We start from the raw sequence: 13,173 nt of genomic DNA on the forward strand, positions 1-13,173 counted from the left end.
AAAACTATAACAAGCACAAAATGGTTATGAGGTCAATCTCGGGGACCTAGCCCTTGCTGAAAGAGTTAATATCATTATATTTAAATTCATGAGAAATGTATGTGTTTCTTCTACTGAGACTTGTGAGTGATGTTCGTGTATATCTGCATGAAATATGCATTTTAACTATAGTTAAAGAAAAAGTTTTGATAAATACTATATCTCATATTAGATACTCCACTGATTCTTTATTTCTAATAATCAAAGCATATCGCATAACATGTCTGATAAATTCCTCAGTGTCTCCACCTATAGATTGAAAATGGATATTGTTGAACTGTATACTGAGCATATTTTTAAATGTGCAGTGACATAGCTATTTCATATAATGCACACTTTATTCATATTTTCAGTAAGGTGCTGTGCTTCTCCACAGCTGTGAAAAGGGGTGTTATATAAAGATGTTATTAATTTATTTTGTTTGAGAGAGAGAAATTATTAGTGCTTATTGTTTTATGTTAAAGTCAAGATAATTATGAAATATTTCAATAGCTATATTTTTAATGTTTTATAGCAGAAACAGTATTTTCTGATATTATTAAATAAGTTTCATGAAATTGATATTTTGACTTTTGTACTTTGAATCCTGATGCAATTTAAGGAGTATAATTGTTTAAAGTTTATACTATAGTATCTGGTTCTTCAGGGTCATCAACATAATTATGTTTTGTCAGTTACTATCTTTATCTGTAATATTGTTATCAATATCATTTTGTTCCATAATTTTTTGTCAGGCACATTGAGCTACTATATTAAGAGTTTAAAAAAACAAAAACTGACATTTTTTTAGCATAATGAAAGGTAAAAAATATATTATTATTCAAAACTGACTAGTTTCAGTAACACAATTGCCATCAATTTGATGATGGTAACTGTTATTGAAAGTTGTCGGCTGTAACTAATGTAAAGATTTTACCATTCATTGTGCCAAAAAACGTTCGTTTTTGTGATTTTTTTTTACTCTTAATATAATTTTTTCAAGAATTTTATGTTTACTAGGTTATTGATTATTTGCCTTTGACCATTATTAATTTCTTTGTTGATTAATTTGCCATCAGAAATGTAAGTAACTTAGAAATCCTAGAACTCTCACCTTAAGTATAAACAAAAGTATGTGCTGAAGGTTGTCTGGTTCAAATGAAGACACTTTTTTATAAAACAAGGAACAAATTAATTTTATATATATATCCTCTGTTTTTGGTATAGGCAATTGATTTCAACCTGACAAATTTGGCTGATGTGTTTGACATTCCTGGACTTAGGTAAGAATAGGCATCAGAGCATATCTTATATATTTGAGTTTGCTTGAAATTTTTTTGTGTGTATATGTATGTTTAAAATATTATGTAGGTAAAACTTATAGGTTTTGGTATATACTTAGGTCTGTGTTATTTACATTGTTTTTAGGTGGTGTAATTATAATAGTATTCAAAAATGTAGGTGCTAGAACACAAGAAATATTTGGCAGTTTAAAAATACAGAAAAACCCTATTAATATCGAGCTAATTATCTCTACATATGCATCATTCAACTATAACCTTGGCAAGTCTTTCTTGGCTGTTGTAAGATTTGATAAATCAGAAACAACAATGAGAGAGTTTTATGTAGTTAGCTAAAAAAACTTCAAAATGTAACTATAAAGCTTTGAGGTAATTGCAATGTTTCCGTAAATGCTGACATCTGAGGCAATTAATCCCTTCTGTGATTTGCCCAAGATAACTCGGGCACCCTACGTGTTTCAAAAATTATTTGCCTTGTTAATTTGAGCAAGCCGTTTCTCACTGTATTTTTATCACGTTTTGTAATAGGCTATCATAAAGCAAAACTAGGAAACCTGTCTTTTTTTTTTAGCTGATTTCCAATAAAATCTGATACAGAAGAGGTTAACATAGCGATGGAAAAATCAAATGAAAACCATAAAACAGATCTTAATTCAACAAACTTTGTTGTAATGAACTGTTTTGAATTCTCAAGTTTTATATAAAAAAAATACACTTAAGAGACAACCTGTATCACGTTCTCTAGAAAAACGTGTTCATGATTTCTATAGAAACCAAATCAGTTCAGAGTGCCTTAGCCTAACTCCACCTATGCAATTTATGGGGAAATATTGATGAAGTATTGTGTAGTTTTGATAATTAGGATAATCAAAACTTCTTTAAACAATTAACTTTTCATTCTAATTAAAATTCACAAGTCAATAGGGAAAAGAAGCAACTATAAAGTTAGATATCATATGATTTCACCTTGAACGCAATACATAGAAAGAACAACACAATGAAACACACATCAGTTAACAATCAGCAAGTGACATCAATAAAAAAATAGTTACATTAACTCCTTAAAGTGAAATGGATGCTGCTAGCGTCCGGCCAAAAATACCACTTTACCCAATGGATGGTGACACCAAATGTTCAACAGGGAGAGATCTGAGGCTATTTACTCAACAGTGCTTCGTGTGGTTACCCCTGATGCTGGAGGGAAAAATAAAATTAAGGATATTGAAATTTTATAAGGCATGATGACAATTATTAGGAAATCATGTAAACATTTCCAGCAGATTACACAAAAAATTATGGGTTTAAAGAGTTAAAAGGTTCGTACAATGTTGTTTTTCACTTTTTCTCACCAGAAGAAGTTCAGGTGAAATAAATTATACTTCAACTTTTTATTTTATCAGAGTTTAAATAATTATCCAGAAAAAGTTAGTGACAAATCATTATAAGAAGTAAGACAAAAAATAACAATCACAGGAAATATCCCACATATATATAAAACAGGAAAACAGCTTACAAGAACATGGATGAACTTACAGAAAAACATAGATATTAAACAAAGTTCATAACAAAACCTGGAGTAAGAATGAAAGAAACCTTACAATAATGAAGACTACACAAATGGATCTATGTATTAAATTAAATATGCAAATTGGGAGAAAGTAGTAGAAACCTTAAAGCAACATTTAATGAACACTCAAAAGGACCGTTGCAAGTAAACGTTTTTAAGTTTCATTCTTTACATTTAAAATTCTAATTGTAAATTATACCCACAAATTTTTATTGATTGACAATATCTTTTTATTAGTGATTAGTGTGACTGCTAGAAACAGTAAATTATAGATCACAAAAAGTGCAATATTTGTAGAAATAATGTAGTTACATGTCTTAGAGATTGAGTACATTATATATGAAAATGATTTTGGAACCTCACCACATCATCACAGTCTGTTGCTATGTGTTGTCGGGCTGTATCTGATGACAGTACATCTTGACCATAACCCTGCGGGATATTTTCCATTGCAATAGGCTTGCTCTTACTTGCAACTTTCTATGATCTGTTTAGTGTACAAGGACAATGGTTTCTCAGCTCCCATTTCAACTGTCCAGTTGCACAGGAAACTATAAGGGCTGTGTCCGGCAACTTGAACAGTATGTATTCGTATGAAAACCAGTTTCATTCCCCAGCTTCCTGAAGTATACAGTGGTTGAACTATATGTCATGGAAGCAGTTTGTATACATGTGACTTCTTTCACTTTTTGAGATGGAGATCCTTCTTTATTTTGTCACTTACTGTTGCCTTGGACACATGGACATCAATATCTTTGTGTTCATGGATTCTCACCTGTTACAAAATGTCACACTTTGTTTACCACATTGGAGTACAACTTGTTGCAGGTCTTTTTCTGGATGGTCTTCGTCCCCCAAGTTGACCCATATTCCTTTATTTTCCAGTGTCATTAAGTACAAGGAGTATCCCCTCTTTGTAAAGTCTAAATCCTTGATCTGAAAACATGTTAATGATCTGGGAGTATAAAATATTTGGTGGCATCAAGATATCTACAAAATGCCAAACACTTTGAAAATGTAGTTCAGAGTCATACCATTCCATTTCATCTTTATGTCAGCTGTGGTTATCCTGTAACTTGCTGACTTTCATGTGAAAAATCATTTCAATATAACAATCATCCCTCTGTATTTAACCTTTTCATGGTTACAGTTAGTGTTGTTTTTTTTTCTAAATTAACGATTTAATTTTAAAGTAACGTGGAATTTGTATAGTCACTGTTATATATATAAATATAGATACTTGACAATGGGAAGAATTTTGCTGCAAATAAAATTTACTGGTAAAAACCTTTTAATGGTTTTGTGAAAGGCTTATTCTTTTCATTCTTTAGTGATATTCTTCGTCAAGCTGTTCTAGATCAACTCTCGGCACTTATGGTTCTACCCAATAAAATCTATGTTTCTCTGGTAGAAAATGTTCCTTTGCGTTTACTGAAGTTTGTACCACCAACTGTAAGTATTCTTGTTCTTAGCCTTTTAATAGAAAAATCTTCTTGAAAAAAGGTAACTTTAAAACTGTTAGCAGATTTTGGATATTAAAGACTGCTTACTGGTTTAACTTATTGTTCTTTAATATGTTTTCCCACATCATGAAAAGTTTCAATAATGTAGAAATCTTCACAGTGGAGAAAGAAATAGTGTTATGAGATTGAATTGTGGTCAACTGTTTTATAAAACGCTTTTATTATTTATTTGGAAATAATTTTTTTATAAATGTGGTAGTCTGCAAATTGATAAGGGTGGAATCATCATCATAAATAGTGGGAATAGAAACGTATTAATAGGAAACTTTTTGGTCTCATGGATTTCTTAGTCTTTTTTAAAGACTTAAAAAATGGTTAAAAATAGAGACAATAAAGAAAGGTGAATGTATAAGGTGGAAAATTATTTTAATAATAAATTTTTTAAAGTATGTTGTAGAACAACACTTGTTCAACTGCTTATAATGAAAGGTTTGATGAAACAACTGATTCTTGGAAACTGACAACATTTTTTAAGAAATCATCTTCATTAAATCTGAAATTTCATAATTTTGATGCTCAACTTTAAAAAATACTTCTTTTTTTTGCAATTTTTTTGCTTGATAGTTGAAATATGATTACTTTTGTTTATAATTTATTTTTACAGTAAACCAAAGGTTAAATCAATAATTAACTAACAAATCAAGCATCATATAAAAGGCAAAGGAGAAAAAAGTATTTAATCACCTCCCAATTAGGAGATCAAATTATGCATGTCATGGCCTTTTACAAATTTACATTCAAAATTTAATTAAACTACTTTATTATTAATGTATACAAATAAACTTGGTATCAAAACATAGTTAACAAATCAACTTTCAATATTATATAAGTTTTAAGTTCTTAATTTTATAAAGAAATATGTTTAAAAAAATTATTAGTCTCCCCTAGTATGAGAATTGTGACATTTGTTCTTTAGGTCTTCCTCATTCTATGATTTATTTACCATTCCTCCCTGATGTATGGAATTTAATATAAATTAGTAGGCCTCCTTCGGCCAGGTTTGACCAGGAATGAGCATCCGTCCATCATGTTGATTGCTCGTCTAGAGCAGCGTCTCTTGTGACTAAGGAGGCCGACATGAGAGTGACATATCTCAGGAGGAGGGCGTAGAAGATCCCAAAAAGAGTGGGAGCCAGCACACAGCCTTATTTGACGCCACTGCGTATTTCAAAGGGCTCAGAGAGACTACCTTTGAACTGCACAGTCCCCATCATAATATAAATTACCCATTTCATAAAGTAGAAAATCAGACCCACCTTCTGTGACCACCTCTTACTTCCACTCGTTCACAAATTGATCAGACCCACCTTGTATGACCACCTCTCACTTTCCACTCTTTCACAAATTGCTAATAATTCTCTCTGACATTTTATATTATATCATTTATAACTAATAGAAAGGCAAAATTTTATTCTATCATATGAGGCATAATACTACGTTGTTTTCACTAAAAAGTGTTGTCAATTTTTTTTTCAGTTTTTATGATAGTTATAGGACGTTGTTTGCTTTGTGCGTGTACTTATTTTGTGTTTTAGGTGCATTATTTAAAAGCTGTAGAAACTCCTCAAAGAACTTGTTGCCATGTATGCAGATGATAGATAAATCATCAAAACATCTCATTCACAGCAAAGGTTATTGATTAAATGAAACTGATTTCAATACTCCCAGCAAACAAATTTGCATTATTAAAAACCATCATTGCTACAATTTGTCAAAGTTGTATTTTTTCAAGTATGTTTAAAAATTACATACACCAAAAATGTTCTGAAAAACTTTCATTTACCCCCTTTTTTTTGTAAAGCTAGCCACTGTCCTGATCCTAATAATCACTCTTAACTAACGTACACCTTATGTATTTTGCCCATTTTGACCTGTCTGTTTTAATGACACATTAGGTTTATAGATTACTTTCTATTCTCTGATTTTAGTGTCTAGACCCAAATAATGAAGAGAGAGACCTTTATAGAATTCCAAAGGTTTTCTTCTTGAGTAGCTTGTTTTCTTTGTCTTGTTGCTGTGTGTATCTTATTTTAGTACAGTTTTATAGCTATTGATTAAACTCAGTAATGTGATGTCTTTTAGGCTTCCCAGTGAATTGGATATGACTCAATTTGAATATGTTTGTGTGTGTGTGTGTGTATTGAAATGCTTCCATTTTGACCCCTTTTGATTCTTTGTATATAAAATATTTTAAACTTGCATAATTATTTCAGCCTAGGTGTATTGGTTATCAGATTGAATTACTAAATCACATTATCCTTACTAAGGCAATTCTCAGTTAACTTAAATATTTGTGTATTGAAATTATGATAGATAGGTTAGTTCCAAACTAGTGTAATTAAAATTAAAACATTAGTTATAATATTTTATACATTTTTGTATTTTTCTTCATTACTTCTTCAGGGTGTGCTAAGGATCAAGGTGATTGCTGGAAAGGAGCTTAAGAAGGCTGATGTTGGAATGTTTGGTTTGGGTTCTTCTGACCCTTATGCTGTTGTAAAAGGTGAAGTATTTACCTGTATTTTAAACCTGGTTCATTTTCCTAATTTCTACCAAATCTAAAATTGAAATTCTTGCACAGTTATGAACATATTTTAATTAGAAACTTTGAAATGCACATAATCAATAACTGTCAGAAAACATTGTAACTATGAACAGATATTAAATGTCTAATAAAGGTCACATTTCAAAATTGAAACACTTATAGAAATTAAAATTTTATATATGTTAATATTGTGTGTTTGTATTTACCTCTGGTGATGTCATGTCTTATCTGTTAAAACGCTATGAAGTTGTCAAATAATTAAGAATAACATTAGTGTTTTATCTTTGAAACTTGTCAGATTTGGATTTCTTTCCATTCAAACTTCTAAATGAGATAATGGGCAATTCTAGAATCCTCTTGAGAATAGAAACTGACTAAAAAAGTTACAACAGTGTGTCAGGTGCTATGTAAACTGTTTTTAAAGTAATACATGTATTTTGGGCTTCAGTGAATATTTTTTAACCTTCAATTCGGCCAAGTTCATAACCCCCAGAGTGATCATTAGAGTTGTCATGCTATAATTTTTAATATGTTTTATATATCTTCACAAAATTTGGCAAGCTTTCAATAAATATTACAAGTCTTTTGAACATAAAAAAACAGATTTTTGAATTAAGTTTCTTAACTAAAAATTGGTCCATGAATATATGGAGTCAGTGTTTACTACTTTGAGTGTAAAGTAGTTATGTTAAGATTGACAATACTTTTCTTCACTTGAGAATTGTCAGATTTCATTTGTTTCAAAATATATATATCAAATGTTTGTTGTTGTTTTTTTCTGTAAAACTTTACATTTTATCTATTATTTTCTTCTACTTTAACTGCATATGCATTCCATCAATTTGACCAACCTCGTCACCACCATAAAAATATACAAAATAAATCTAAATTACTCTTTGTTTTCTTGCTAGAATGTCTGGAGATTGTAACAAGAAACTACACTTGTTTATCCTAAATAGCTTAAAGCTCATAACAGTATACCTTTGTTTTATTGTCCTTTGACCCATGTCTAACTAATAATCCTGCCACACAAGTTCTAAATCACTTGATGAATGTGTAGCTCAAGTTACTGTATTGAATTACATAATGCATATGCTACTCATGTCCATACCTCGTGAAAAATTATTATTTTTCATTATCTTACATAATCTTACCTAATAAGTTTGCCATAATAATATCTATATTATGATGGGTAATTTATATTAAATCTCAGAGGGGTAGTAAGTAAATTAGACAAGACCTAGAGAAGAAATGTCACTATTTGGGGAGATTGAGGATTTTTAAAAGATTTCTTTATAAAATTAAGATCTTAAAACTTTTATTAAAATGTGATTATATTTTGATGCCACATTTATTCATATACAATGATAATAAAGTAGTTTAATTAAGATTTAAATATAACTTTCTTAAAAAGTCATGACATGTGTACTTTGAACTGTCAGTAGCAAGATGTTTCACAATTCTGGAAAAAATATTTTCAGTATATTACAGATGTTTTTGTTCATGTGTGTGTATATGCATGTGATTAGTTATTAAAGTTGGTGCTTAGTTTCCCTACTTGTGTTTCAACTTCTTTCTAATATAACTAGGTTTCCTGATGAATCAAGACTCTAACTTGCAAGTCACAGCAAAAGAACCCTGTGCAGAATTTCTAACATTCTTACTATTTTTAATGCTAACTTTTAAACTCTTCCAAAAGTGTTAGTATATGTTTGTTTTGATTAATTATGCACACATCATATTGAGATGTTTGAAATGGTGTGTTGTGTTGATAGAGTTTCGTACTCTGATGTATATTGGGATGCAAACCTTGTGAGGCATTTTACATGTTTCTGTATATATTCTGAAAGTGGTATGTTTGACTGTTCAGAGGAAGTACTCATTTGGTTGAATCGTGTTTCTATACCTGCAGTGAACATAGCACAGATAGTCCATTGTGTGGCTTTGTGCTTAACAGTAAACAAAAACCTTTAGGAAAAACTTTCAGACAGCAAAATAATATGCACAGTTGTAGTAAAATATATATATTATCATCACCTATCTATGATATATATAGGATGCCTAATATATATATAACAGTCATCTGAGGTGTGATTAGCATTGTTTTGTAACAGTGATCTTTCGTTGTCATAGTTATAATATTACAAATTCTGATTATTTTTTAATTGTTATGAGCCGTGTGATTTAATTGCTGTTATTAAAACTAATAAATAACTTAGTTTGATTCAGCAGAAATATTTTGTATTTAGGCCTACAGGCTTAAAATAGTATTAAACTAATATACGTTTGTTAGTTCTTAAAAACAACACTTTACAAGGATATTACAAGAAATTAGCATATAGTGCATTTTCCAAAGTTTGGTATGTAATTCCCGTGAAGTTGATGTATTAAGCTACATTTGTAATAATCTGTCCTTTTATTACAGAATTATAGCTTTTCAAATGCAATTTATGAAAATGAGTGGAACTGAAAAGGTCACTAGAACAAAAAGAAAAAAATAATGTTGAATCTCATCATTTGTATCAAAATCTAATTTTTCTTCTGGGACCTTTGAACTGCTTATACTGTTGCCACTTCCTGCTTTTTTCTTTAATGTTTTACTTTTGTCGTGCTTTTGTTTCATGTTTTATACTTTTTTTTCAATATTTTACCATGTTGCAAAAGTGATTTTATTTTATTGATATATTGTATCTGTATGAAATATTACATGTAATTATATGTTATTAGGGACAAGTGTTGTGTATTTTACGAATGTGAAATTCTTATCCACGTTTCTGCTGTTTTTATAATTGCTAATTTATGTCATGAACACAAATCCATTGAGAAAAAGGAGAGCTATCTACTGTTTTGGTGGTATGCAGTACTGCAACATCTGAAGTGATACAAGATATATGTAGATTTTCTAATTCATTGGAAACCCTAAGTTAAAATTATAACATATTTGTGTGGATAGAAATGGGTATCAGTTAGTTGTGGATCATGTTTTGACAGCTTGCAAGTACTTTTATATATAAAACTAAACAAGTTATAAGTTTCGATACGGTACATTACCTTCTCTCACACATATAGCTAGCTATTCTCATTCAGTGCTGCCCTCTATATGCAAACAGTTTTTTTGCATACCACAGGCCTTGAACTCCCATGTACTCCATGATCAATGTGGTTCAACTGCATCCAGCAGTTCCTGGAAGCTGATGTTTTGCCAAGCTTCTGTGTGGTTCTATCCAGAGGGTGATGAGGCAATCAACTTCTGTGCAGTGGGATCTGGAGGTTAGTTTTGGGCTCCAACTTCTGTGCGGTCCTATCCGGGGAATGATGTTGAGAATATTTCAAAATAAATATGCTCCACCTCCATGCAGTAGGTACCAAAGGTTGATGTTATGCCCAGCTTCTGTGCAGTTTTATTCGTAGGATGAGGTTACCTATATTTTCTTGAGTTGATCCACTTCTGTGTGGTGGAACCTGGAGGTTGGCACTGCACTCCAACTTCTGTGTGGTTCTATCCAGGGGATGATGTTGAGAATATTTCAAAATAAATATGCTCCACCTCCATGCAGTAGGTACCAAAGGTTGATGTTATGTCTAGCTTCTGTGCAGTTTTATTCATAGGATGAGGTTACCTATATTTTCTAGAGTTGATCCACTTCTGTGTGGTGGAACCTGGAGGTTGGCACTGCACTCCAACTTCTGTGTGGTTCTATCCAGGGGATGAGATTGCATATCTTTTACAGAAGCAATCCACTTCTGTGCAGATTTTGATGTTGTGCTCCAGCTTTTGTGTGGTCCTCTCCAGAGGAAGATGTTGCTTTGGAGTAAACCCATCCCATTGCATTTGCGATTGGGATCCCTCATCCTACCATCACCTGAGTGGTTTTAGATTGAAGCTGGACCAATCAACATAAATCCTCACACACGTTTTGGTTGTGTTACCTCATCCTAACTCAATTTTGTAGTCTTTCCTCATCATTTTCATCTCCGTGTGTTGGGTCCTGGAGGTTTAAGTTGCACTTACATGCACTTTGACTTTTGTGTGGTCCTATCTAGAGGATAATGTTATTTGGGGCAAAGGTTTTCCCTCTCACACTCCATGTCTGAGAGTTTTCACTACCTGAAGCTGATTTTGTGCAGTGGTATCACTGTCTAATTGAGTTTGGTTTGATGTGACCTGCCACATTGGCACATCTATTCATACCAACATTTAGATGATGGGTTTCTGAATGTGTGGGTGGTTGTGGATTTGCACACATGTGCCCCATTTCATAGATCGGTTAAAAGAGTATATAACTCCGTTCTACTCAACTTGAGGTGAAGATGGTGTGGACCCTCTTCCTATCATGGGTTGGAAATTGTAATTCCAATATGGCTTGGTTTTGAACTGGAATTGACAGCCACGTATGGTCCGTTGTACTCTAGCCACTCTACACCTTGCACTCTACATCCATTTTAGCTTTCCCTACATTCCTGTCTGTACATGGTTCTTCTAAAGTCTTTCATCATCGGAATTGTGATTCCTTTGTATCATGGTTCGATTAGGACCCACCTGTTTTTTCTCTTCCTTTTGTTTGTGCTCCTCCCACTTTCTGCCCATGTATGTGACACTTATTTCAACTCTGGAGGCAGAGTATACCTGGTACAGAATTGGTGCAGGAATCATGCTTCATCAGTGTTCTTCAGACACATTCAAAGGATATTTCTTTCTGTCCCTCGCACCAGTTCCTCCACCTATTCATTGTGGGATTCTAGCTATACATGTGAGTGGAGGTAATGTACCGTATCAGAAGTTGTTATTTTCCAATACTGAAAATATATTTCTGATAGGTAATTACCTCCTCTAACACTTCCCACCATTCTTCCTCACTGAAAACTGGTGCTTTCTTTTCTACCTGATCTGGAAGTGATAGTTTGATGGAATCGAAAGAGGGAATCACATGCATCAGGAGGGTGTCGCATGATGATTTACATGTGAGATGCAGTTGAACCATCTTGATTGTGGGGTACATGAGAGTTAAAGTCTTGTGACATGTAAAAAAACTGCACATAGAGGGTAACACTGAATGAGAATAGCTGGAAGTAAGTATCTATCGGAAATATGTTTTCAGTATAACAAAATAATAACATCACGTGTTATTGTGAGTAATAACTTAAGTAAACATAGAAATAACAGTTTTTTTAATCAAAGGATTACCTAATGAACATGTTATATAACATACACCATACATTACATGTGTCTACTAGAATTAGTTTTAAAAAAATGATTTTTTTGGCTGCCAGAACTTGACCCATTGTGCTATGTGTATTTAATAGAGCAACAATGGAGAATCTTATAGTGCTGTAAAGGTGTTATAAGAGTATTGGTATGGAGATGAAGCAACACAAGTTCAATCAGTTTCTACTCATGCGCAGTAGACCTTAAGTATGTTTTAACACGTCAAGATGTTTGGAATGATTGTTCTGCAGGACACATCGTAATTGGAAACAATGCACTAAGATTGCACCCGTCTCTTTGCAAAGTGGCACTGGCCTTGATAAACTGCATTCATGACCAACTGAAGGTATCCTTTAATACCATGGATCCTGAATCATGTTGATGAACATGGCCACTGACTCTGCTATACAAGATTTAAAGTATGGTTTAAAGGCCTCATAAAAGAGTTTAAGATATCTTAGGAGAAAGGACTCTCCATACTCTTGATCATAACATCAGAGCTTCTAGTAAGAGCTTGAAACAAAGAGAAAAGGAGTGGAGGGAAGAAGGAAAAGAATATGAAATTCCCAAAACCTCTCATCATACAGAAGCCAAGGAAACTTGAACACTGGCTGACAAACAAGCAAGACTTACCCACAGTTTAAAATGCAACAAAAACTGGAAAACTTGGCCTAGAACAGAGAATGAAAACTGTGTGAACATGTGGAATTGTATACATTTCAAATAGTAGTTTTAAACAATAAACATGCTCAAGGAAGTGTAATGTGTAATTTCTTGCAACTAAAATGTTATCACATAATAAACATGTAGTATAAAGTGTTTTTTGTTGGAGTTTTTTTGTTTTAGTAGAATAATAAACATATTCTCTGAGTACTTCCTTATTACATTAATATTAATAAATGAATAATTTTTCAGCTTTCAACACCCTGATATTGAGTCCCTCCCCTCTTTTTTTGTGGCCATCCTGTCTTGTGCCTGTATTCTAATGTGTATGTTGCAATTGGTTGAGGGCT

At 32.3% G+C, this 13,173-nt stretch overlaps 1 protein-coding gene across 1 annotated transcript in view; it reads left to right on the top strand.

The window, feature by feature from the left end:
- Nucleotides 1-1,245: 1,245 nt before the first annotated feature.
- LOC106471500 (extended synaptotagmin-2-like) overlaps nt 1,246-13,173 on the top strand; it is a gene marked incomplete at its 5' end in the record, with an annotated part of 40,554 nt that continues 28,626 nt past the window's right edge. The window contains 3 exons of the mRNA XM_013932102.1: nt 1,246-1,301; nt 4,218-4,338; nt 6,813-6,912. Of these exons, the coding sequence (XP_013787556.1) occupies nt 1,246-1,301; nt 4,218-4,338; nt 6,813-6,912 (277 nt within the window). The remainder of the gene's footprint in view (nt 1,302-4,217; nt 4,339-6,812; nt 6,913-13,173) is intronic.

This window comes from Limulus polyphemus, unplaced genomic scaffold (genome assembly GCF_000517525.1).
Source record: "Limulus polyphemus unplaced genomic scaffold, Limulus_polyphemus-2.1.2 Scaffold4658, whole genome shotgun sequence".
Taxonomy (NCBI): Eukaryota; Metazoa; Arthropoda; class Merostomata; order Xiphosura; family Limulidae; genus Limulus; species Limulus polyphemus.